Genomic DNA, 27,769 nt, shown 5'->3' on the forward strand with positions numbered 1-27,769 from the left:
ACACACACACACACACACACCCTTCCAACTGAGACACTGCCCCACTCGAGGCATTTCCAACTCCGAAGTGGTACCATGAAAAGTAGAGCTTTTCCAGAGAAAAGCTCAGACGGCGGTGCTCCAATGGCCCTGGGCATCATGAATGAATGCCACCATTTAATGGCATAATTGTGTTTACATTATCTTGATGACTTTCATAAAAAGAAAATGAGGCTTCCAGGGAAAATCCACACACACTGGCTGGGGAAGACAAGGGAGCACTTTATGCCCGAGCCATCAGAGAGGAAAGCTCGCAGACTTCCAAATGCCCCTCTCACCCCAGCCTCCTGGGGATCAGCCGGAATGAACCCACTGCACAGCTGAGCAGAGGGATTGGCCTTTCTGATGAGTAGAGCTGCGGACTCTCTCACGGCTAAGAGGGCTGCTTCAGCTGCCTAGACACGGAACTCGGCCGCGGCCAAGCCACTAAGGAAGCCACGCCTGTTTCGACCTGTCCAGGTCTCCCCATTATATGTGACTAAGCACATCACCTCAACCCGGGTCCCAGGATGATGACAGAAAATGAAACCCTTCCTCCTGTCAGGTACCCTCTTGAGGTTATGTCTGAAAGAGGAAGCTGAGACCAGGCCTCTCTGCGGCTGCGCAGGAAGCACGCTCCAGGGAAGTGAGACTGGGACCCCTCACCTTTTCCACATCCGCCTTGGTCACATTGATGTCGGCGTCCATTTTCTCAAAGTACTGCTGTGCACGGTCGGCCTCCTTACAGTCCCGCTCAAACCTCCTCTTACTCTGCAGACAGAGCACAGCCAAGCCTGCTGGTCACCCATCCACTTCTAGAGAGACCCCCACCACCGCCATTCTCCCAGGAACTCGCCCCCACCCCCAAGCTTCATCATTTCCGGAAGTGACCTAGGCACTTGTCTGCATTGGAGTGAACCCTGTCTGTTCTCTGCTCAGGAGTTACCTGCCTCTACTAGAACACTTTTTAATGTGTTGCACCTGCTGCTTGCACAGGACGCGGTCAGAGGTCAACACCGGGTTGTCTTTCTCAATCACTCTCCACACCGTTTTAAATGAATAAGTAAGATTGCTTTTCACTTTGATTGCGTGGTGGTTACGTGTGCACCGGAGCGCAGTGTGGGTACCTTCAGAGCCAGTGGGGTTGGATTCCCCAGGAACTGGAATGACGTAGTTGTGAGACACCCAGCATGGGCACTGGCTACCACACCAGGTGCATGACTGTTGAGTTGTTATCTCTGAGGCCCGTCCACCTTGCTTTCTGAGATATAGTCTCTCACTAATCCTGGAGCTTGCTGATATGCTAGGCTTCCTACCCTGACTGCAAGCCCTGAAATCCTCCTGTCCCTGCCTCCCCAGTACTGGCATACTAGTCGTGTGTCACTGCGCATGCGCCCAGCTTCGTAAGTGATGGCCGGGATCCAAACTCCCGTCTTGATGGTCCCACGGCACATGCTTTCCCCGCTGAGCCCTCGCTCAAGCCCTCAAGCATTTCTAGCTCAGCACTGTGTTTGCAATAATAGTTCTAGAAGCAGATTAAATGAAATACAAATGAGAAAAATCTAGAGAGAAGCCACATCAGTGAGTGGTCTGTGCCTGATTTTTTTTTCCCCCTTAGCGAGCCATTCAAGCCAGATTCAGATTCAAAGGAGCTGGTCTGGGGAGACTGGCTTAGCTGCGGGCTTCTGGCTACCCACTTACCGACTCCAGCTGCTTCCAGCACGTCTCTATGTGCTGCTGAGCCTTCCGTCCATCATGGAAATTCTGTGAAGCAGAAAACAGAGCGGGGGTCAGCATCTACCCTACTCAGACCAACGCAGGAGGAAAAACTTTCCATCTAATTCAGTGGAGTTAAAGATGTGTGTGTGTGTGTGTGTGTGTGTGTGTGTGTGTGTACACCATATTTATGCAGTGCCCGTGGAGGCCAGAAGAGGGCATCAGATTCCCTGGGGCTAAAGCTGCAATGGTCGTGAGCCACCAGCTGGGTGCTGGGAACCAAATTCAGGTCCTCTGCAAGAGCAGCCAGTGCTTTTAACTGCTGAGCCACCTCTCCAGCCCCTTAACCAGCCTTTAGGCGTCATCTGGGCTGGAGGCGCAACTCAGTGGACATGTGTCTGCCTAGTATATGTGAGGCCTTGCAAAATGAATAAAGAAACATTGAACTTCTAGTCTGTACGGTCCAAAGAAACGTTAAGAGTTCATGCCTGTAATCCAGAACGAGTGTGGTTGATGCAGGAGGATTTCCAAAAGTTCAAGCCAGACTCCCAACCCAAGTGAGGCACCCATCTCAAACAACAACCACAGTTTAAATAATAAACAAGTTAAGGGGAAATGAAAACACGACGGGTTCCTTCTCAAGTTTCAGACACAGCAATATCGAACGTGAAATTGTCGCTTGCAAAAACAGCAGACATGCCTTGCTGAGACATCCCCTCCCCCACACCAAGAGATGCAGTGCACGCCTTTAATCCCAGCTCTTGGAAGGCAGAGGCAGGAGGATGCTTGAGACCTGCCAAGGCTCATGGTGAGACCCCATCTTAAAAGAAAAGCATACAGCAATCACCACGTCCATCTTTTGAGCACTGGCGAATTAACAAGTTATATGTCACCTCCCATAAATGAAAAATTGTACTGCCCCCCCCCCAGCCTCTCCTGACTTTATTTCTTCCTGTTCACATGAAAGGGTTATCCTGTTGTAGTATGTATCTGCCCACTAATTCTTTTTCCTGGCTGAATAATATTCCACCAAGTAGATGTACCACATTTGTGTAGCTGCTCACCGGTTAGTGAATATTTGCTTTGTTCCTAGGTCAGGGAGAATACAAATGTTGATGGTACAATAGTGCTGTGGGCTTTCTGTGAATAGAAATTGCCATCTTAGAACCTTTAACATGTTGAATTATTACTGTGTTTGGGTTCGCATAGGATATGTGTAGTGGGGTTGTGGACGCCACAGCTTATGTGGAGAGGCCAGAACATAACTTGCTAGAGTTGGTTCTCTCTTTCCAATGTGTGGGTCCCAAGGGATCTAACTTTATCAGTTGGGTTCTAGAATGTTCTAAAAAAAAAAAAAAGCCTCATGGCAGACATGTGACTACAGTTAAGAGAGCCAGGTCAGGGCAAGTTGTTAGGGCTTAGAGAGGGGGACTGGTAGCTCAGGGTCTGACTGAACAGACACTGTGGGTAAGTCTGGATTTGGGTGATGTGAAGGGAAGACTCCAGATTGGAGGCTGTTGCCTGGTGACACTGCAGGCGGGAGAACCCTAAGCACTCTAATGCCAGCCCCACCAGCGGCCACCATAGACATCTTCTGATTAGTCAAGCCACTGGGAGTTCAGAATCAGACATGAGTTAACACAAGTCCCCGGTCTTTGAGATAGCTTAGCGGATAAAAATGCCTGCCACCAAGATGGATACCCAGAGCTCCATCTTGGGGTCCCATATGGTGAAAGGAGAGAACCAGCTTCCCAAAGCTGTCCTCTGACTTCCAGTTGAACACCGTGACACACATGCCCAATAAATAAAGTCTCTTTTAAAAGCCCAGAAGGACCCTGCCTTTGTGTCAGGGAAGCCTCATGGTAAGGTGGGTAGTTAAAACCAGGACAGACCACCAAGGATGAAAGCTCTAGAAAAACAAACAACAAAAACTGCTACAGCCAAGCAGAGGAAATGGCACCTCTCTCCACCGAGCATCCTAAAACGACCATTTCCCTTTAACATTCTTCCAACAGAGTCCCTTGACCAAGGACACAGTAAATCTGAGCCCCCCAGGGGTTCACCGTTGACTTTGATGACAAGGGGCAGGAGCAATTCACCTCCCCTGGTTGTCCGGGTAAATGCCCTTCTGTGTGTGTGTGCACCTGTGGAGGCCAGAGGTCAAAGGCCAGTGGCGTTCTCCATCCCTCTTTGCCTTATTTCTTGGAGATCTCTCCTTAAACCTAGAGCTCACTGGTTCTGTTAGACCGGTGGGCCACTGACCTCCTGGGGTCTGCCCACCTCTGCTTCCCCTCGCTGGGTCATAGGCGGGCACCACCACAGTGGGGTTTTACAATGGTGCTAGGAATTCAAACTCAGGTCGTGTTTTTTTATAAAGTAAAGAGTTAGCCAGCTAAGCCATCTCCTCAGCCCCTACGTGCTCATTAGAGAAGCCTTCCCTCAGTAGCCAGTCTGATGGACCCCTCGCTTCCTGACTGACTGGAAGTGCCAGGCCCTCATGTCCTCCTCTGGGCTTCTGCAAAAAAACCTCTTCCTGAAGCCTCCTTACTCAGACCTGTTCTAACTCAGCAGAGTGGGGACAATAACCAAGTGCTGGGGAAGGCTGGGGGAGGGGGCAAGACCAGCCTTTTGCCAGAACAATACTTTATAAAGGGACAAGTTCTTGTCTTTCCGGAGGTCGCTGCTCCGAGTTCTTACGAAGTTCCACTTTGAACATCCTGTTTCGTTTTGTTTTTTAAAGATTAAAGTTTCTTTTATTTTATTACTTTAATTTTATATGTCCAAGAGTTTTGTGTGCATGTATTTTATGTATCCTGAGCGTGCTTGGTACTGAGGAGGTCAGAAGAAGGCTTGGGATGCCCTAGACTAGTGTTATAAATGGCTGTGCTCCTTCGTGTGGACACTAGGAACCAAAGGGAGGACCTCTACGGATGCTATTAACTGGGAAAACTTCCTCAGCCCAGTCCTTCAGTGCGTGGTGCCTCCAGCCTTCACCTTTTAATCTCCTAAGGGACACAGGGCAGGGGAGTGGGGAGGACAGAGCCTCAGGCTTAGAGGGAAGGAGCCACGAGAGCGAGGCTAAGGGAGAAGCAGGCAGCTTGCTGATTACAGGGTGTGAAGAACCCTGCAGGGGAGGATGGACAGGAAGCTGTGCACAGCTTGTAAAAAGGAAGGAGTGGAGGCCAGGAAGAAGGGGGAGGGATGTCCTCCGGGGAAGAGAAAGGCAGTCAGGATAGAAATGAAAGTCCGTCTCAAACTCTCAAACCGGGACAGTGAACCACGCCCCCACCCTGGGTCTTCTCCCCAGAGAGCGGCTTCCAGACTTCCCCAGCAGGGAGGCAGAGTTTTGCTGTATGCAGAAAGGGACTTTGAGGTTCAAAGATGGAGCCAACAGGTGGTACACAAATGGAACCCCTAAAATGCATAGACCGAAGCAGGCTCAGGCAACCCAGTACAACCCTGTCTCAAGATAAAAAGCAAAAGAGGGCTTGGGACTGGGCTCAACTCCCCGTCCCACCCCAACACAGACACACATAAATGAGAATAAAATGAATAAACAGATACAAGAAATTACAAATGAGAACTTGAGGCTGGAGAGACTGCCCAGCTCACCAGCGCCCAGCTGGTGACTCGTCTGTCACTCCGCTAAGGAGGGTCCAACGCCCTCCCCTGGCCTCTGCAGCCATTGCACTCACGTGCACAGACACACGCAATGTAAAAACAATAAAAATAGCCAGGTGTGGTGGCACACCTCTGATCCTAGGGCTAGCAAGGCAGAAGCACACGGATCTCTGTGAGTTTCAGGCCAGCTACATACTGAAACCTGTCTCAATAAATAAATAAATAAATAAATAAATAAATTAATTAATTAATTAATTAATTTAAAAAATTCATTATTTTTGGGTAATCCTGACTAAAAACCCAGACAGGAAGTTCTCCGGCTGTCCGTTGTGTAAGTGTGTGGAAAGGGCTCACATTCACTGTGCACCTTACATGGCCCTCTTCCATAAAGACACCTCAGAGACACACTGCCCATCATTAACAATACTCGAACACTAAGCGTGAGGTGTTGCATACCTTTCTCTAGCCTTCCTTCTGTAGGGTGTGCCCCATCCCTCTCCCACGGAGACCCACACTCCTTCCCCACCCCTCCCCCACGGAGACCCACACTCCTCCCCCACCCCTCCCCCACGGAGACCCGCACTCCTTCCCTCACATCCCTCTGCGCATGACTGGAAGAGGTCACCAGCTCCAGCTGGCTCCTCGGAAGGAAAACAGTGGTTAGAACAGTTAGAAACTTAAACAAATGAAGCAGATTTGCCAGATGCATTTGTTGTTTACGAACAAACAATGGCGCTTCTTCTTGGGACAGTGAGGGAGTGTGTTGGAGCACGGTGCCCTCGTGGCTGTGAACAAAGAGGGGTTGTTCCCAGGACAAAGGTATAAGGACCGCTTTGGGAGCCCAGGATGAAGTCACCATTGCGCTTCTCTCCCGTCAGAAAGGGGACAGGAAATGCCATCTCTGGGGACCCAGAGGAATGTTAGTTGCTCTCCCTGTAAAAAGAAGCTTTGGTTCTCTTTTTAAAACACAGAATTGACTTTTAAAAAGAAAAAGGGAAACAAAGAAAAAAACAAAAGGAAAGGAAAGCCGAGAGGAATCTGAGGTCAGCTCCAAACACTTGTTTGCATTTTCGTTTCAGGATTTTTGTTTTTTGTTTTGTTTTGTTTTTAAGACAGGGCAAGGCCTTATGTAAGCCCTGGCTGTTCTGGAACTCACAGAGATCCACAGGCTTCTGTCTCCCAAGTGTTGGGAGTAAAGGCGTGAGCTCTGCACCCAGCACTCAGTTCGGTTCGTTCTCTCTGTTAACTTCCTTCAGAGAATTGTCTAGCTCAGTAGATAAGGTGCTTGCTGTGTGAAAGTGAGAGCAGGAGGACCTGATCCCTGGCAACACTTAGAAAGCTGAGCACGGCAGGGTGCTCCAGTAATCCTAGCACTAGGAAGGCAGGAATAGGAGGAACCCGGGGGTTCACTGGCCAGACAGCCAGCCTGGCCAAATTGTCAAGCTTCAAAATCAGTGATCAGTGAGGGATCCTGTCTCAGAGAACAAGATGATGGGCAAAGAAAAGATTTCAGCATTGACCTCTACCACCACAAGTACATGAACAAGGAAGGAAGGAAGGAAGAAAGGAAGGGAGGGAGGGAGGGAGGGAAAGAGGGAGGGAGGGAGGGAGAGACAGTGCATCCCAGCACTCAGGAGGCAGAGGCAGTCGGATCTCTGAGTTTGAGGCCAGCCTGGTCTACACAGCAAGGTGGATAGCCAGGGCTACATCTCAAGACCTTGTTTCGGGAAGGGTGGGGATGGGGTGGGGAGCTGTATCATGAGGTTGAAATCCTGACACTTTGGGGTGGGGTGATATGGGGTGGGCAGGACAGGGGCTGAGGCAGGAGACTGCTAGATTAGAGGCCAACTTGGCCACCTACAAAGAGAGTGCCAGGCCAATCAGCCGTTCATACAAAGGCAGTCTCAAGACGACAACAAAACTCGGCAGAAAACAAACAAAAAGGCATCTGGAGCCTAAAGAAAAGTGAACATGAGCTTCGAGGGACACAGAGATGACAGTTCCTTCAGTGACTACTGTCCTGCAGGTGGCACGTGCTTATCACCTGCTCTGCACAGGGTCAGTGTGGCCAACTCATCTAACCGCCGACGGTTAAGAAAGCAAAACGGAATACTGTTGTGGAAACACAAAACAGGAAAATTAAAGGAACACACACTGCATCGGGAGCAGTCACCCCTCTGGAATTTTAAACACAGCTCGGTTTCCACAGATGGAAACAGAGACACAGAGACTTTAAAAGGGCAAAGACAGAAGGAGCCCCCAGACAGCATGTGTGGTGGGCGGGCGCTCTCCAGTGGGCTGGGACGCCACCACCCCCGACCCTGACTCAGGGACCCTTGGTACAGCCTAGCTGGCCTTGAACCCTCCACCCCTGAGCCTCAGCCCTGCTAGGGCTCGAAGAGTAAGTGTGCCCAGCCCTGGCCCCCTTTGGAATCTGAGTATAAATCCGTGTAGTGTGAGCTGATGTGACCCAGTGTGGAGACCCCGAGTGGACGCTGATCACACCTAGACAGTGTTGCCTATTCTACCTAAACCGGGAAAGGAAAACACAAAATGTTTGTGGCTGTGTGCCTGCTTTTATTTCCTAAGCTGTGTTGAGGAATCCTCATCTTAAACATCCTCTCGGTAGGGTGTTGGTAGTGTGTTGGTGGTGTGTACGTAGTGTGTCGGTAGGGTGTTTCAGGGCTCGTAGACACCCAGCTCTTCACGCTCCTCTGCCTACCCTCCCACAGCACTGTGGACACCGGACACCGCAGGCTTTCCTGGCTTGGCTTCTCTCACTGCCCCTTTGCCCTTCCCCTGCAAACTCCCGCCCCCTGGGTTTAAGGGAGAGCCAGATTGGAGAGGAGAACCCTCCAGGGCCTTCAGCACGGCTGAATGGTTTGATTTAATCCCATCACCCAGTAGAGGATACATGTAGGCCCAGGTGCCCGTGGGATACGTGAGGTATGAACGAGGTATACAACGTGATGCCAGAGTACCAGTGGAGTTCATTGAGTCCAGGACAGAATAAGGGAGCAGAGAAGGAGGGTTTGAGAGAAGGGCAGTCTGGGACACCACTGCTGGAACACAGGACTGAACCGCAAAGGTGGGGTTGGGGTGGGAGGGACCAGACCTTCCTCTGCAGCACCTTGCTTGCACACACTCTGAGACTGAGGGAAGGGAAAAGGAGGGAGATTGGGCCTTGGCCTTGGATGCTTTCCACAGTCAGGTAAGCGTAACTGTCGGAACCTCTAGAAGAGTAGCAACACTCTTGGATCGGCCTTATGGGAAAGACAGGCAGGTGAGTGGACAACGAGGAGCGAGCGGGGGTGGGGCAGGCCTGGAAGTTACTGAGACACTGAGCTAGACAGTTGGTTCACTGACGCCCGGGCAAGCATGGAAGCCCAGAGCTGAGTGAGGAGACACTGTGCCATCCTCTAGGTGACAGATGATGACACACGGGGTCCTGGGCGACAGGGCTGATGAATGGAGAAAATCTGAGCTCAGGGCAGTTACTGGCTCACCAGGGCTGGGTAGGTAAGAGATGGAGGGGCTGGGGCTCTAGCTCAGTAGAGCACTTGGCCAGTATGCCTGAGGTCCTAGGTTCAATCCCTAGTATTGTCAGTGAGGGGGGGAAATGGGAGAGAGAGGAAGAGAGAGAGAGAGAGAGAGAGAGAGAGAGAGAGAGAGAGAGAGAGAGAGAGAGAGAAAGTCCTGGTTTGTATTTCCAGCACATGAAGTCAAAAAGAAAATATAAACATTCTGCTGTCAAGGAAGGAAGCCTGTTGCCCCATGAACAATGAAGTTAAACTCTTGGTCCATGTCATGGAGATGGCTCAGTGGGCCTGGATTCCATCCCTACACCCTATAAATGGGGTGAGCCAGTACTCGCTTACCATCCTGGCTCTCGGGCTGTACGGGCAGGATCGGGTGTACCTCTGGCTACATAGTGACCTCACAGCCAGCCTGGACTGTAAAAGACCCTGCCTCAAAACAAACTAACCAGTCAGCAGGTGAACGCCAAGGCTTGTGAAAGCTTCAAGTGCCACCAAGGGCATGGGTAATTGTTTCCTCTACAACTTCCTTGTTAGTTCCTGGTGAAGAGCAAAGCTCAGGGTCCGGTGACGGCTGAAGCAGATTCGCCAGCCACACAGAGATGTGTGCCTGGCGCTCTGCTCTGCACAGGCTGGCAAGACCATCTGGGCTCCCCAGTCTCTAGAAAGACTATGCTCCAGCCTCTGAGATTAGTGGGTTTCACTGTGATGGACCCCAGGTGGGTACAAAAGTGGAGCTCTGCCAGCCTCTAAAACTCCAGTGAGTCCCTTCACTGTCTTAACGTCATTGGCGGTGCTCTCTGTCACCTCCTCAATGACCTGGACCTCAGATAAGTCAGTCCAGGTCTCAGCCACGCAGGTTGCAGAGATTCTGGGGAACTGACTGGTAATCTGCTGGAGACCATAAATGTACTAAATGATAAGAGGCTGACCTAGGGTCATAAACCAGGACCTGAGAGAATGCGGGCGTTAAGCTTGTTTCACTTCTGGGAATTCAGTTGGGAGTGGGAAGGTAATCTCACTTCGAGTGCATAGGAAAAGAGCTTCAGAGGCTGGAGCTCTACAAAGCCCCCTTTAGCTTCATCCTAAATTCCAGGATAGCCGGGAACACAGAAAAACCCTGACTCAAAACAAAGTGCTAGAAAGAGCTGACAGAAGAAGTGTTTAATGTAAACCAGTTAAAACCAGTAAGCCCACAGATCAGCGCAACAATGAAAAGTACTTAAGCAAAAAGCAAACAAAAAGCTGAACTCGCAGCTTAGAGCATTTGTGTAACTTGCTCAAGGGTCCGGCTTGGAGTCCTGGAGCTGCAGATTAATTTACGAATGAAAGACTAAACATCTGATTATGAAAACAGTCCATTTTCCAGAGAACACACAGAGAACAATCCTTTTCTTACATGGAGAATCGAGGATACGAAGTACGGGGAGATGGCTCAGCCAGTGAGTAAACCTGCCGGCCTGAGTTCAAGCCCTGACACCTACGTCAGAGAGGGAGGAGAAAACAGAATCCTCGGATCAGCACTGTCCAGCTTCTAAGACAGACTGAGGTGTCTGTGGGGCTTGGAGTAGAAGCAGGGGCTTTGATACCTTACAACAGGTGCCTTGTGGGTAAGCTAGAAAACCACCGATAAAATAAAAGCATGTGTGTCGCTATGCTTAGCCCCGAGGTCCAGGCTGCCTGGGTGTCATGCCCAGGGGAACCGTGTATGACCCAACAGACACAAGCCACTTCCTGTGCTCCAGGTTCCTGAGCAGTGGACCAGACCTCCTACGGGGATGGTTAACCTGAAGTCATAGCAAATGTCAGCTGTTGCCATCCGGAAGAGTGGGCGAAGGGCTAACCAATCTCCCAGACTATTAGGGTATTGAAACACCTATGGGACAGACACAATCCTGCAAGCCTTTTGTTTTGTCTGTGATTTTTTTTTTTTGTTGTTTTTTTTTGAGACAGGACCTTATAATGTAGCCCTGACGTCTTGGAACTTGCTCTGTAGACCAGACTGGCCTCAAACTCACAGAAATCCTCCTGTCCCGGTCTCCCAAGTGCTGGGACTAAAGGCATGCGCCACTGCTTGGGCTGTTTTGAGCCAGGATCTCTTGCAGCCAGAGCTGGCCACGAACTCACTGTCGCTGAGGACAAGCTTGAGGCCAGGATCTTCTTGCCTCAACCTCCCAAGTATGTTCTTCCACACTGGCCGTTTAACTATTTTTCAATTTTATTTCGTGACTGTGTGTGTGTGTTGTAAGCATCCTGTGTGGAGGTCGGAGGACAACTTGCAGGAGCCAGTTCTCCGCTTCTACAGTGTGAATCTTGGGGACCAAAAGAAGGTCATCCGCATCAGGTTTGAGGGACAAGGACTATCCACAGAACCGTCCTGCTCTCCCTCACACACGCTCACACACTCACTCTTACAACCACTCACAAACACACTCACTCTCACAACACTCACTCACACACGTGCAATCAATCACACGTGCACTTACACATGCTCACTCTCGCAACACACATAAGCTCAAACACACACACGCATGCTCACAACACACACACATACTTACACATGCTCCCACAGTCTCACACACACACACACACACACACACACACACACACACACCATTTGAGGTGGTGTCTTGCTATACCCAGTTCCATCCTCTAATTTGTAATCCTCCTGCCTCAACTCCCAAATGCTTGGATTAAGGGCCTACGTTACCACACTGAACTATGCATTCCCTCAAAAGAACGGTAGCCATGATACTGGAGAGACGACGTGGCTTCACAAGGCCACATATGAAAATTCCACAAGTATGGATTTGCTGGCATTCTTCCCTTTGTTTAGAGATTTCACAATGTTCTTAAGTCTAATTGCAGAGCCCTTCGACAGATACGGTGGTGTTTGCAGAGCCTCCTAACTGACTGCCAGGCCTGCACTGGTTACTGGTGACTAACACTCCTTTAAACAAAAGGATGGCTCAGTGGTTAGGAACGCTGGCTGATCTTGTCAGTCTGTGACGACTTCTGTTCCAAGGGATCCAATGCCCTCTCCTGACCTCACTCTATAGACCAGGCTGGCCTCAAACTCAGAGATACACCTGTCTCTGACTCCCCAGTGCTGGGATTAAAGGCGTGTGCCACTACCACCTGGCTTAAAAGAAAAAAACCTTTTTAAGCTAAGCAGACATTAACACACACACACACACACACACACACACACACACACACACACACACACACATGCTGGGGATGGAACACAGGGCTCTGTATATGAGAGGCAGGTCTGCAGCACTGAGCTACACCTCTGGTCCCTTCCTGGTGAACTAGAAAAGCACTCACCATGGCGCACACTCCCAGCCCTGGGCACATCTCCTATTTCCCAGCTATTGCCATTCCTTTCTCCCCTGCACTTCCGCCATGCCCGCCTTCTGCAGGCCTGATGAGGTAGGCAAGGACACCCCTGTCCTGGAGTAGCAGAGGAGAAAAACCAGTAAGCAAGCGACTCCACACAACACCTCACGTCGCTGTGGGGCAGGGCTGGTGGGGCGTGCGATTTGCATGCACACAGTCCTGGTTCTGTCTCTAGTGCTTCTCCAACTTCCTCAAAATCTAGATATGGTTAATAACTATGCAAAAAGAATGATGTAAGGAATCAGGAAGATGGCTGGGAGGTTAAGAGTGCTGGCATGGGGCTGGAGAGATGGCTCAGCGGTTAAGAACACTGACTGCTCTTCCAGAGGTCCTGAGTTCAATTCCCAGCAACCACATGGTGGCTCACAACCATCTGTAATGGGATCAGATGCCCTCTTCTGGTGTGTCTGAAGACAGCTACAGTGTACTCATATATAATAAATAAATAAATCTTTAAAAAAAAAAAAGTGCTGGCATGGCAGGCAGATCTCCAAGTTCGAGATCAGCATGGTCAACACAGTGAGTTCAAGGACAGCCAGGGCTGCACACACAGAAAAACCCTGTTGCAAAAACCCAAAACATTTCGAAGCAAGAAAAGGTAAAAAGGGAGAGGCATTTTAGGTGTGGCAGATGGGAAAGTCCGCTGGGAGAAGGAAACATTCTAAAGAATGGGCGTCCCCAGCAAAAGGCTTTCTCAGGGAGGAAACCTGAACAGGCCAGTGAACCCAGCCTCGGACCACACAGCTGGAGGGGAGGGACGAGGAGGGGTGCGGCTCTGATGGGTTGTCCATCTTCTGACTCCTGAACAGAAATGGATACTTGCTAAAAGGGAGAGAGCAGTTTCTGTTTGGGAAGCTGGCTAAAATGCTAAACCCTGTGAGGCGAGAAGGGTCAGTGGCGAGAACTGAGAACTCGGAGCCCTAAACGGAAGAGAAACCTTTGCAAAGATCAAGGCAAGGTCAAAAACAGGGCAGCAGGCCTGGGCTGACTCCGGATTTCAGGACAGCTAGGGCTAAACAGTGAAACCTACCTTGGAAAACAACAATAAACCAATAAATAAACAAAATAAACAAGACAAGAAAACACAGTCCCTAATGGTTGGACCAGCAGAGAATGTGGTCAGCCTTAGGTCTCCAACCTTGGACCTTGGAGCTGTGAACAGACACTTGGCTCGGCCAATGCTGTGGGAGGCCTAACTAACAAGGAAGCTTTTATTTAGAATCTCCACTGACAAGGCACCAGCTATAATGAGATGGCTCAGCAGGTAAAAAATCAACTCATGTTGTCTTCTGACCTCTACACATAGACCACAACAGGTATTAAGTGAACTCACGTAGCACCCACGTACCAACCACGCACCCGTCACGCACCCACTGGCCTTGTAAGTCTGATCTGCCGGCCTCTACCTTTCACGTGCGCCATCCTGCCTGGCTCTAATTTTGTTTGTTTTATATTTATTTTTATATGTATATGAGTATTTTTCCTGCATTCATATGTCCATACCATATTTATGCTTTATACCCAAGGAAGTCAGAAAAGGGCCTTGGATCCCTTAGAACTGGAGTTAGAGATGGTTGTGAGCCCCCATGTGGGAACCAAACTTGGGTCCTCAGCAGGAGCAGCCAGTGCCCTTAGCCAACGAACCCTCTCTCCAGCCCGTTTGCTTTTGAAACAGGGTCTCACTGTGCCACCCTGACTGGTCTGGCATTCTTTATGTGGACCAGGCTGGCCTTGAATTCACAGAGTTCCACCTGCTTCCTCTACTGCTCAACTGTTTAAGGCTTGCAGTACCTTTTGGATTTAGGACAGGATCTCACTATGCCGCCCTGGAGGCCTGGGACTCATTGTGTAGCATGTGTGACGGTCATCGAACTTGCAGAAAACGTTTTGCCCTGCCCCCTCCCAATCTGCCCCGGTGCTAGGAGCCACCATAGCCCACTCCTTGTTCTCTCATCTGGGAGAACATCCTTGTCCTTGGTCCACCCCTTGGGGGAGGACACCCGATATGCATTACCGATTTCCTCTCCTGCTTCAGCTCCTGTACGTAGCGCACCAGGTCCACCGTGATCTGTGACGTCATGTTCTCGGAGATGACCTCATGCTGCCCGGCGTAGTCATTCAACTCATTCAGGGTGGAAAGAAACGCTTTACACGCCGTGTACCTGAGGACAGATCACACAGGCTCCTCCTCAGACAGGCCCCCTCCATCCTCACAGGCCTTATTTAATTAAAATCTGTCTGCCCTGTATCTGCCTCCCAGAGGATCTTGCCAGGTTCATTTCACAGGAGCTCAGAATTAGTTACAACCCAAACACGGCCACAGGGGCTCTGTGAAATGCAGCCTCTGCCTCTGTTTCATCTCAGACCAGAGATGGTCCCCACCCAAGTCCACAAAGTACACCGGGCCCGGGACCTACATCAAAGACGGTACCTTCCACCATGCACAATGGCCCAACACTGCTGACTGAGACAGTTAGGGCCCTTGGCTGGATGAACAGGCGAAGCAGGGCTTCTGATGACTCAGAAGGGAGCCCAGGCTCTAGGGCAGTGGATTTCAATCTGTGGGTCAAGACCTCAGGTGGGGGCTTGGGGGGTGTCAAATGACCTTTTTACAGGGGTCACAAGTCAGATACTCTGCATCAGATATTTACAAGTCATAACAGTAGCAAAATTATAGTTACAAAGTAGCAACGGAATTGTTTTACATTGGGGGGGGGGTCACCACAACACAAGGAACCGTGTGAAAGGTCACATAGCATTGGAAGATTGAGAGCCACCGCCCCAGGGCTTACCCTGCCTCCCCCACTGCCTGTGAATGCTTGCAGGACCTCCTACGACTTTCCCTGGTTACTTTAAGGGAAGTAGTCTGGAGTGGGTCCTGTGGCTCAGGCTCCAGGTTCTCACTGAGTCCCCCAGGTTCATGAACACAGACAGGAAGGCAGGACAGTACTTATATGACAAGGGAAGCCGCCCCCTTCACAACCACGGCTACACACATATCTTACTATATCTACCAGCTTTGGACATACTTGTATTCCTCTTCTTCCTTCGAGTTCTTCTTGGGTTGGTATTTCTTTGAAAGATTCCTAAGACGAAAATGAAAGAAAGAAGTGTCACCATATTTGGAAATACACAGGGGAATCAGGAATCACAGACGACGCACACGCCTTACTAGTTTGGTTTTTTTTTTTTTTTAAAGTCATAAAGTTGCACAATTAAAAGCCCATTTATGGGGCCAGTGAGATGGCTCAGAGGGTAGAGGCGGCTTGCTGCCAACCCTGACGGCCTGAGTTTGATTCCCCAGGACCCACAAGGTGGAAGAAAAAAAGGGACTCCACAAAGTCGTCTTGCGATGTCTGCACACTGTGGTATACACACCCTCACACATATGATATACACATCCTCACACATATGATATACAGTAATAAATTAAAAAAAGGTTTAAAAATTGTGAGTTCCACAAATGACAGGTTATGCATATACTTAAACCCATAGACTCTTCTGTAGGAGTGTGCATAGGTCCCAGATTCCCCAGTAAATACATTTCAAAAGCAACATTTTCTGTAAACGTTTGTTTTAAGGGGGTGGGGCAAAAAAGGAGAAGCACGTCATACTGAAAGACCCTTCGTCCTTGTCTCTCAGAGGTGACTCCGGTCTGCAATCCAGGTCGGGGTGGGCGGGGCGGAGTCTAGCAGCATATTCTTCTGTGCACGTGTGCAGGGAGCACCGAAGAGCCCCTTGGCTGCCTACCAGATATTTTTAGTGCACAGTTTTAAACAGTAGCCAGTCCTTTTGTTAATCATAACTTACAAATTGAAAACTCCACTTCTAAGTTCACGCTTCGCATAAAAATTCTCAAACTGTGGTTTAAAAAAAAAACAAAACATTTGCCAGGTGGTGGTGGGACAAGCCTTTAGGTGGATCTCTATGAGTTTGAGGCTAGCCTGGTCTACAGATTGAGTTCTAGAACACACGGGGCTGCACAGAGAAGCTGTCTCAGAACAAAAACAAACAAACAAACAACCCCCCCCAATAAAAAACCAAAACAAAAAAATTAAGTCCACAAAAAAATTAAATCCACATTTTCTGGACATAAAATAATTTAAATATTAAATGGAACAGGAGGAAGCTGAGCCTGACTAGATGTGGTAAATGTTGCTTCATAAGGGCTGTCAAGAGAGCTCAGGGGATAAAGGTTGGTCACTAGGCCGGATAACATACACTGTGGAAAGAGAGAACTGATTCCCACAGGATGCCCTCTGACCTCTACATGCACACAGTAGCTGCCCTGCAATACACGCATAGACACACACACACACACACACACACACACACACACGCACGCGTGCGCACGCACACACACACATGCACACATAATACATACATAATAACAAAATTTAAGGGCTTGTTCTGTGTGGTCCAGAGTGGCCTAGAATTTGTGGTGATCCTCCTGCCTCAGCATCCTGAGTGCCGGGATTATAGGCCTGGGCCATCACGCCCAGCTAAAAAAAAGATACTCTTTTTCTAGAATTCAGTATGTAGTCAGGCTGGCCTCAAATCCACAGAGATCTCCCTGCTGGAACTAAAGATGTGTGCCGCCATGCGTGACCACAGGCGTGAAAAGTCACCTTTTACTCATGTCCCACTTTTTAGCAAAGGCTCGAGTGAAAGTGTGTGCTGTAGTCATGCCCAAGCTCCCACAAACACACACAGAGACTAGAGGCCAGCAAGTGCCCTCTTCCCCTACTCTCTCTGCCTTGTCTCCTTGACAGAGCCCGGGCCCAGGCTGGCAGCTGGCAAGCCCCATAACCTTTGATTTCCATTCCCTGAAGCTCTGGAATTATAGACATGAATGGCCATGACCAGATATTTCTGTGGGGGCTAGGGATTTGAACTCATATCCTAATGCTTGAGCAACAGGCACTCGTACCCACTGAGGCATCCGCACAGCCCAAGTCCAAGGTTCTTTCTCTATAAACCCTTCCCAACCTCTTGCCTTGGAGACAGGCTTTCCAGCCTTGTATTAAGCTTTTTTAAACTAATTAATTAATAAATTAATTTTTAAACATGAACGCAGGGAATCCCTCAGAACACCACCTTCACATTTTCCGCATCTGCTGAGGAACCCAGTGTGTTTTCCATACTCAACCAGCTCTCCGGGTAGACTGACGAACAGAGAAGAGGAAAATATGAGTTTCTGAGGCAGCTGGCTCAGATCTGGCCAACCCTATGAACCACAGGGGACTTTTGCAGCAGATACTTGGGCCCTTTTCCAGGTGCCCTGAACCAGAACGTCTAGGGTGGAGCCTAGGAATGTTTGGATCTGTTCTTTTCTTTTTCTGGACAATTACCACGAGACATCTGAATCAGGGTGGGTAGAAGGTGAAGGGTGCTCTCCCAGCAAATGGAAGGCACCAAAGGGAATCTGGCCAGAGCACAGTGCTGCAATGAGAGAGACTGGTAGATCCTAAGTTCAAAGCCTGCCTGGACTACAGAGTCGGCTCAAAGCCTGTCACATATATGTGTCAGGGATGTAGCTCGTCAATACAGAAACTGGCTAACACACGAAGTCCTGGTTTGAATCTCTGGTAACACACATACATGCATATACTAGCTGACTCTTCAGTCTCTCTCTCTCTCTCTCTCTCTCTCTCTCTCTCACACACACACACACACACACACACACACACAGGGGTGGGTATAGGAAAGTTTGCATTATCAGACAATAAACAAATGAAGCAGGATGCTCAGCTCGGCCCATACACCTTGGAAAGGTGTTTCTGAGAAGGGATGGAGGAAGAAAATTTGGAAGCAACTTAGAATGGACGCTCGCTCCACCCAGCTGACCACACAAAGGGAAATGAAGCCACGGCCTTGAGCCAGCTCAGACAGAAGCAGACTGGACAGAGAGGACACACTCAGGGACAGGGGACCTGCCCTGACAATATCTACACTGTCCCTTCCCGTCTGTGGGATCTGAGGATCTGGGCAGAGTGTGGGCTTGTCCGTGGTCCCCACTCCACAGGACTCGAGCTGTGTGTATGGGGAAGTCCTCATAAACCGAGGGATTCCATGGGAGCATGCTTCTTCTCCTGCCCACAGCCCAAAACGCCTAGGAGTTTCATGACAGGCAATAGCTCGGAATCCCTAAGTCGGGACCCCTTCCCCAGCTGATTCTCAGAGGCCTATAGGGAGAGCAAACTCAATAGGTCAGCCCCAGAGAGAACCAGAATAAAAAGATGTGCAATGAGCATGCTGGGAGTCAGCCAGAAGACTTCCAACCTCATCTCCTTTGGTCCCTGCATCCAGAAATCCTCACAGTCAACATGACTAGATTTAGAATCATCGTAGACACGAACCACTGGGTGCGTCTGGGAGGGTGTTTTCAGAGAGGTTTAGTTGAGGAGGAAGGATATACCCTGCGCGGGTCAGCACCATCCCACGGTCTGGGGTCTCCGAAGAGAAGGAAGTGAGTAGCATTTACCCCTTTGCTTCCTGACTACACTAACAGTGGAAGAGGCTGCCTCAAGCTCCTGCCACCATGATGGACTGCATCCCCCTAAAACTGCGAGCCAGGGCCAGAACAAACCCTTCGTTGTTTAACATGCTGGTATCTGGTCAGAAGGGTGAGAAAAGCAACCCACCAACTTTAGAAGGCAGAGATTCTTGCTACTTACATTTTACAGTTGTTCTCAGGGAACAATGTGCCCCTGATCATATGGCTATGAAGCGAATCAGGAACAGGATCGCCACCCCCACCGCCACCCCCACCCCCGTCCCACTAGACTCCCTCCATCCCCCACCCCCTGCACTGGGGACCAGGAGGTGAGCCCAGCTAATTCATCAAACTGCCCCAGGTTAAGCACACCCGATGTAAAAAGATTTGTCAGGCGCTGTCAGAAGGGGGGTAGAGGAGACGGAGAGGAGGACGAAAACCCAGCCTGGAGAAAAATGAAAACACGCCAGAAAGTAGACAGCTCACCCCTGAACCCCCGCAAGAGTATTTCACATTAGAGATGAACTTGAAAAATGCAAACCTGAATGGCAGAAAAGCCTGAGACGAACAGTATGTGCAACGTCGGACTCAGGAAATGAACTCGGTAAAAAACACAGCAGTGGCCATTGACTAAAAACACCCGGCTTTATCTCGTTTAACAAGAAAGGAGCAAGATAACCACAGTGCCAAAACAGGAGCATAATTAAAGGGCATGTTTGGCATCTGGGCAGAGCGTGGATGCACGGTCACACTGCACAGGTTTATTCAGAAAAGGCCAAGCCGCCCACCGAGAAAATGTTCTGACTGGCCCCAGCCTTTCCCACAGAGGCCATGAAGGGATCATGGTTAAAGGAGAAAGGCATGACCAGGGAAGAGCCCAGGCCCCGGGCACGCAAGGCTTTTAGGCATCTGCCCTTAGAAGAACTTTGGAAACTTAATCAGAAGGAAATGGGGAGTTACCAAGGAACTGATACGGCTGCTTCATAGAAAGCCAGCAGACATGGGACGGCAAGCCCACTCAACGGACAAAGATCCGGGCAAGAGACAACGGTGTCCCGGACCCAGAGGTAGCATACAGTCAACAAGTGGCTGGTCCTGGGTCAGTATGGCCAGTGGAGTGGATGGTGTGTTGGTGAGGAGAGCCCTGGGGCTCCTGTCTACACACTCTCAGGAGAGGTGGAAAGGTCAGGGGTTGCAGGCAGGCATTGTTTAGAAATCCTTTGGAGTTTAGGTAAGCTGTATCTGGAGTCTGGGAGAGAGGGACGCTTGTAGAGATACGTCTGGGGGTGAGCGATTGCTCCATCCACAGGCGCTTAAAGCCAGACACAGCTGGGGTCAAGGAGGCAGGGCAGACTGAGGGAAAGAAACAGGAACTGGACGCTGGACACAGGGGCATGAGGAGCGAGGTGGGAGGAACGCAAGAGACTGTCATTTGGTCTTCGGGGGAGAAAGATGCTTCCAAGGAGGACACAGGAGCACTCTTAGGTCCACTCTAGTCACAGAGAGACCTCTCCAGCATCTGGACTGAGGCACCAGGAGGAGCAAACGGGAGACAAAGACATAAAACTAAGGGAGCCAATGGAAGACCCCTGGCTAGACTGTGGTGTAGCACATTCTCTCTCTCTCTCTCTCTCTCTCTCTCTCTCTCTCTCTCTCTCTCTCTCTCTCTCCCCCCCCCCCCCCGCTTCCTCCCCCTTCCCTCCCTCCCTTCCTCCCTGGAGTCAGTTCTCCTTCCACTAGACTGAAACTCACAAGAGATCCTCCTGGCTCAGCCTCCCAAGCTCTGAGCCAGGCCGTGCAACTCGTCGTTGTGAGTGGCAACAGATCAGGACTAACTGTGAAGCAGCCTTTTGCTAGTGAGACCCAGCCTCTTGCAGGGCCTGAGAAAAGAACTGCTCTGGGCCCAGTCAGTAGGGAACATAGTTTCTCGGTTGGTTTCTGTATTCTCGCTACTCCACGGGAACAAGATGTGTCCCTCTGAGAATGGTCCATAGCTCACACTGAGATGCTTATTTAAACAAAAACAATGACCTTCTACATACCACACTGAGGATAACTTTGAACTTCTGATTCTCTTGCCTCCACCATCAGGTGCTGGACTCATAGCCCAAACGGAGTTTGCTTTACTAGTGCTGGGGATGGAACCCAGACATCCACGTGACTTAGACAAGCCCTCTCCCAGCTAACCCTTGCCCCCAGCCCTACCAACAATTTAAAAATATCTCATGCCCCAAACAAATTTCTAAGATAATCTTAAAGGGACAGGGAATATTATGCAGACCATTGTCCCATTCCTTTCAAACAGCGGCCTTCGAGGCACTAAAATGTCCCGAGGAATTCCATGCTGGGACTAAAAATGCCAGCCAGAAAAGCTAAAGGTGGGCTGGAAGGGGCCAGCAAGATGGCTCAGTGGGTAATGGAGCTTACTGCATAAGTCTGGTGACCCAAGTTTGAACCCTGGAAAATGCTTAAAGGTAGAAGGAAAAAAATCGACTCCACAGAGTTGCCTTTGACCTTTGTCTTTGTGCTGCGGCATGTGCACACATACACACACATATCCCAACCCCCCACTCTACACACACTTCATACAAACACATGCATGCATGCACTCATGCACACACATACATCATCATACACACTATAGACACACCACATACACACCACACACATACATTGCATATGCCACACACACACCATACACACACAACTACCCCCCACATATATTCCACGCTCCCCATACGTACTCCACACACACACTCCACCACGACCCCCCACACACAAACACTTCACACATACACATACTCCACACCCCCATACACACACACACACACACACTCACTTCATACACCCTCCCACATATATTCCACACCCCCATACACACTTCACACACACACTTCACTTACACACACATCCTCCACACCCTACACACACACACACACACACACACACACACACACACACACACACACACAGATTGGAATTGTGATGATGCAAACTTCTGACAACTTATCATCACCGTTCAGGACGCACTAGAGCCAAGACATCAAGAGACCAGTGGCGGGCCAAGACCGCTTAGTCCCACACACTCTGCTTTACATTTAAATGACCTGTCAGGACCCAAGGACAGACTTGGAAGCCTTTGACTTCTTTGTTTCTCTTCCCAATATGGCCACACCGAGTGAATCTCCTTTCTCTGCTTTTTACTTCGACTTGTCTCTTTAGTTGGTGTGACGGGGACAAGTGCCTGGAATTAGCTAAAATCTCCTTCAGAACAGTTCTTTCCAAATTCTGCTCCTGGGGACCACTCACGCTGCCAACACTGACTAGTTCAAGTCTTACTAAAACCAGGCAGAGTTTTACTCCGTGACCACAGTTCTGATCCTACAATAAAGGAAGAAAAGGGCTCAGATATGCACCAACAGGAATGTGCCGGGCTGGGGAGATGGCTCAGTAGGTAAGGGCACCTGGTGCCAAGCCTGACCACCTGAGATCAATCCTGGAAACCAGCACGGTGGAGGGAACCAACTCCCGGGAGTTGTCCTCTGACCTCACATGATGTAGCTATGGCATTCCACCTCCTCCACACACAAGATAAATAAATAATGTAATTAAAATTTAAAAAAGAAAGTGACCGACATGAATGGGAACTGTCAGCTTCCGAGTGACGTAGCCCGGAAAAGCCTTGGAGATCCACACAACACAAAAACGATAAACGGGAATGGAGACCATAAGCAAACTACCACAGGGCAGACGAAGCTCCCAACCCATGCAGAGCAAAGGAAGTTGGACTCTTAAAGGATCAAGGCCGGGGCTCGCAGCCGAGGGAACTCACAGCAGGCTCTGAGGCTCCAAGCCACTTAGCAGGATGGAGGCTCCTGGGGAGGCCGGGCTAATTTAGAGCCCGATAAGCGACAAGCGGGGGTCCCCTACAAATGTGTATTTCAATATGAAATTTACTGGTAGCCAAACTTCTCCAAAATTTAAAAAAAAAATCATTAAAAGAAAACAGAAACAGGGGTGGAGTGATGGCTCAGTGGTTAAGAGCACTGGCTGCTCTTCCAAAGGATGAGGGTTCAAATCCCAGAACCCACACAGCAGCTCACAACTTCTTTCTAGTTCCAGGGGATCTGACAGCCTCACACAGACACACGTGGAGACAGATAACCAATGTAAATAAAATTTAAAAAAAGAAAAAAAGAAAAAGAAAAGAAAACAATCCAAAAACCTGAGCCTAGAGGACAGAGTGATGGGGGTAGGCTGGGGTAAGGTTGGGGATTTATTTACCTAGAGGCACAAGACCCTGGCTTCAATGGGGAGCCCTGCCAAATAGATCAGAACACACCACAGCAAAGGAAAACACAGCAAAATACAGTACCTAAAGGAAGGGCTTGAGCCCAGAGAGATGGCTCACACCTGTAGTGCCAGCTCTCAGGAGGCAGGAGGTCAAGGCTAGCCTCCACTATATAGGGAGTTCAAGCTAGCCTGGGTCACACAAGACCTTTCCTCACACATGAAAACTGTACAAACCTAAGTTAACAGCAATTTTCATTTTTGCTTTCATAAAAATTTTCTGTTAAAAACAGCTATTTCCAGTGACATATTACTTTACAAGAAAAGACACCCCCCACATCCCCCCCACACCTCCCACCACACAGTGAAATGAGAACAGAAAATCGTGCTTGCTTCTGGCAGGCAAGATGGGGGTGGGGGGGCTTGCTGCCAAGCTTGATGATCTGAGTTCAATCCCTAGGACCCACACCATAGAAGGAGAGAAAACCAACTCCTTGGCTTATGTTCTACTTCACACAAACACCCCGGCACATACTCCCCTGCCCTATCAATAAATAAATGTCATAAAAATTTTAATAGAAAGAGGAATGAACCCTTTGTGCACTTGCAGCACCTCAGCCATCTCTCCAGGCTGCCTTACCTGAGCTGTTTGGCATAGCTGAGCTCAATCTCCGTTCTCTCCTTGACGAACTTGATGTATTTCTCAAGAATGTCGATTCCCCACTGTGTGTGTTTTTCCAAGTTGTCAAACTGATCCTGTTTGAAGAGAGGGGGGGGGAGTTTATTGTCTCATTCTATGGCTTCCAGTTCTAGGGAGCCACCCTCCCCATCATTTTCTCTGATCCAGGACAGTGGCTCTAGCATTTTCCATGATGACACTGAGGATGCGGGTGTCTGTTGAGAGCTTTACACCAACATTACCAAATTTGGTTTGAGCACGGTCCAGAGTTAGCCTCCCTGCCCTCTCCTCCTTTTAGACACATTTCTTCTATATATAATTAATGTTCCATTACAAAGGAAAATGTCTCAGATGCCAAAAGCTGACAGGTGACACACACACACACACACACACACACACACACACACACACACACACACACGAGCACACTAGGGCAGAAGAGACGGCTCAGTAGTTAAGAGCACTAGCTGCTCTAGCAGACGGCGGCCAGAGTTTGAGTCCTGGCACTCCTGTCAGGCAGCCCACAGGTATAACTCTAGCTCCTGGATATCAGAAACCCTTTCTAGACTCCTTAAGTACCCTCATGCAATGTGCTCACGCATATCTAATAAAATAAGAAACAAACGACTTCTTATATTTGTACATGGGTGCTTTGCCTGCGTGTGTGTAAGTGCCCCAAGTGTGCCTGGTACCCCGAAGGAGGTCTCAGATCCCTGGGTCCAGAGTTACAGCCAGTAATGAGCTGTCATATGGGTGCTGGGAATTGAACCCTAGTCCTCTGGAAAAGCAGCCAGTGCGTTTAACTGCTGGGCCATCTCTCTGGCTTTCTCCTCTCCTGTTCCTGTTGTGGTCGTGGTTGTTGTTGTTATTGAGACAGGGTCTCACTATGTAGCCTTGGTTGGCCTGGAACTTGATAAGTGACCAGGGGCTTGGAATTCAGAAATCCACCTGCCTCTACCTCAGGGATGCTGAGCTTAAAGACATGCACCCACCCTACATTTTTTTTTTTCCTTTTTAAGAAAGAGCTAAAGAGATGGCTCAGTGGTTGAGAGCACCAACTGCTCTTCCAAAGATTCTGAGTTCAATTCCCAGCAACCACATGGTGGCTCACAACCATCTATAATGAGATCTGATACCCTTTCCTGTGTGTCTGAAGACAGCGACAGTGTACCCACATACATAAATAAATAAATCGTTGAAAAAGAAAGAAAAAAAGAACCAGCTACTTGAATTTGGAGAGCTCTTGCAAGATCGTGACCACAGATCTGCTTGGAATCATGGGAGACCGAGGTCAGGAGACTGAGAATGAGAGCAGGAGGAAGCCATTCTGACACTTGGCAAATGCTACTGTAAGTGACAGATTGGCTGCAGACTCTGAGGGAGATGTGAGCAAGGGGGAAGGGCTCCAGGGTGAGTCCGAGTCTGCTTCCTGCACGTAAGCAAAGTCCACACAGGGAGAAAACTCAGTGCAGTTTGGCCGTGTGAATAAAGGGTTTGGTATGCATAGCAGAGTCTGCAAGCACAGATGGACTAAGCCCTCAGGAGGACGTCGGGAAGTGGACGGGGCTGAAGCTTCAGCCACAGATCGGAGTGCCAGGGGGTGGGCAGCCCTACACAGGAGCAGCAGGGAGGACTGGCCCAGGAAGGAGAGTGGTGGAACAGAGCCAGAGAATGCATTAGAGCATCCCAGGAAGAGACTCGAGCCAGGTCAGATGGGAGGCGTGCTGCTGCCTCAGAGGGAACCTCAGAGGGCCAGAGAATGAGGGTCTGGCCAGCTCCAGGGCTTCACTGACACAGGTTGCCAACCATCTCAACGGTTCTGCTAGGCATCCCTAGTGTGCCCGGGAACCCCTACCTCATTTCTCTAAAACATGCAAGGTCTTAAGACATGCAGTATATAACTGGCACCCTTCAGGCGTTCATTCCAGCCCCATCCGAGCTATGACTGCCATCGACACAGCGCTGGCCCAGTTGGTAGAATGCTTCCTTAGCACGCAGGAAGCCCTGGCTCCTACCTCTAACCCCTCATGAACTGTGTGGTCCACACCCCTGTAAATTCAGCACTTACAAAGTAGAGGAAGGAGGATCAGAAGCTTAGGGTCATCCTCAGCTATATAGCAAAATTAAAAACAGCCTGGTCTACATAAGATGCCTTCTCAAAAAAGGGGGAGGGTGAGCTGAGATGGCTCAATGGTTAAGGTCACATACGGCTCTTGCAGAGCACCGGCTTTGTTCTCGGCATCCACTTGGTCCTGTGTAAGTCCAACTCCAGGGGATCTTAGGCTTCTAACCTCCACTTATTTATGTGGTCGAACTCACAAACATATACATACAAGAATAAGTAAAAATAAAATCGCCCACCAGCGGTATGGTGGTGCACACCTTTAATCCCAGCACTTGGAAGGCAGAGGCAGGCGGGTCTCTGAGTTTGAGGACAGCCTGGTCTTCGGAAGGGGTTCCAGGACAGCCAGGGCTACACAGAGAAACCCTGTCTCAAGCCACACAACCCCTCAATAAAATAAAATAATTTTTTATTAAATATGAATTTATTTAACATTAGAGACATAATTAAAATATATTTAAATATCCATTGTGGAACATTAGTCTTTTCTTATTGGATATATTTCTTTATTTACATTTCAAATGTATATTCCCTTTCCTGGTTTCCTGTCCATAAGCCTCCTATCCCCTCCCCCTGCCCCATAAAATCTTTTTAAAGAGACTGCACACAGTGATGTATACATTTATATTCCCACCTCTCAGAAAGCTTAGACAGGAGGATCACATGGAACCGAGATTTCAAGGCCAGCCTGACCAATACAGTGAGCCTCTGCCAACAGCGACGGAAGCTATACACACTTAACATATATAACCCGGAGTGTCTAAAGGTAAGGTGTGCACCCATGAGACCAATCCTCGCCACAATCTACCCCACAAATACATACCCACTCCCTTCTAAAAGCTTCCTGTTGTCTCTTGATTCCCCGAGTGCGTGATTCGATCTCTTTCAAACACAATATGGGCATTGTTGAGTGCTGGAGCTGAGCTGTGCTTTAAGCTCGCCTCTACATCAACCTTGAGTCAATCAGAGTCACGTGTCCTAATTTCCTTCCTTTTGCAGTGATAAAACACCCTATCTAGAGACAACAGAGAGGAGAAAGTATAGAATTCAGCGTACTCACTGGCTCATAACCCATCCTTGAAGGAAGTCAAGGCAGGGATTCAAGGAGGAACTCCAACAGAAACCACGGCGGAATACTGCTTGCCAGCTTGTTCAGAGACTCATGCTTAGCTGGCTTTCTCATGTGGCCCAGGACCACGTGCCTAGGGAATGGTGCTGCCCACAGTGGGCTGGACCCACCCAAATCAATGACCAGTCAAAGCAGGCACCCATAATCATGCCCACAAGCCAATCTGGTGTGAGCATTCCCTCAAAAGACTCTTTTCTCAGGTGACACTGTCAAGTTGACAGCTAATTCTGAGATTACTGGTTTATGGTCACCATGTCTAGCTTAACTGCCTTAGTCTAGCTTCCAGTCAGCCAGGAGCAGAGATCAAAGAAGTGTCAACTTAGGACACAGGGAGTCTTATGCCCCTAAAATCCTAAAATGACCCTCCGATAGCCCCTGTGAAAAATGTTTATCCTTACAACCAACCTTTTAAAATGTTGTCATAAAAAGCAGGGGATGAAGATTTAAAATTCTCATCACTTTTTTTGTCCTCAATCCACCTCCCAGATTCCACTGTAAGAAACACCGCTCAGAAGATTATTTATTTATGTTATCTCTACAGAGGAGACTTGCCGAGCAAATGAGAGGGGTAAACAAGACGGCGGGTTTCTGTCAACAACCGGAAAAGGCAAATGCACAAGTAACTCTAGTGGTGATCATGAATGAAGAGCTCTCAGCACCCAGGCTAAGACTTCTCACAAGGGCTCTGTTGGTCAGTGACCCTGTCCTGGTCTAGTTCCATTGCGTATCGACCAGATTTAAGGAAACATAATAGCTGGAG

At 49.3% G+C, this 27,769-nt stretch overlaps 1 protein-coding gene across 52 annotated transcripts in view; it reads right to left on the reverse strand.

Moving 5' to 3' along the window:
* Fnbp1 (formin binding protein 1) overlaps positions 1–27,769 on the reverse strand; it is a 115,629-nt gene that overhangs the window by 53,987 nt on the left and 33,873 nt on the right. For all 52 annotated transcript variants that reach the window (XR_015681229.1, XR_015681228.1, XR_015681227.1 and 49 more), the window contains 5 exon segments: positions 23,720–23,835; positions 15,323–15,379; positions 14,308–14,455; positions 1,720–1,782; positions 685–789 (listed from right to left, as the gene is read on the reverse strand). Coding sequence is in view for 22 of the 52 variants with exons in the window: in XM_087647888.1 (XP_087504014.1) it covers positions 685–789; positions 1,720–1,782; positions 14,308–14,455; positions 15,323–15,379; positions 23,720–23,835 (489 nt within the window). In the remaining 30 variants the exon portion in view is untranslated.

Source organism: Rattus norvegicus, chromosome 3 (assembly GCF_021556685.1).
Source record: "Rattus norvegicus strain SHRSP/BbbUtx chromosome 3, alternate assembly SHRSP_T2T, whole genome shotgun sequence".
Taxonomy (NCBI): Eukaryota; Metazoa; Chordata; class Mammalia; order Rodentia; family Muridae; genus Rattus; species Rattus norvegicus.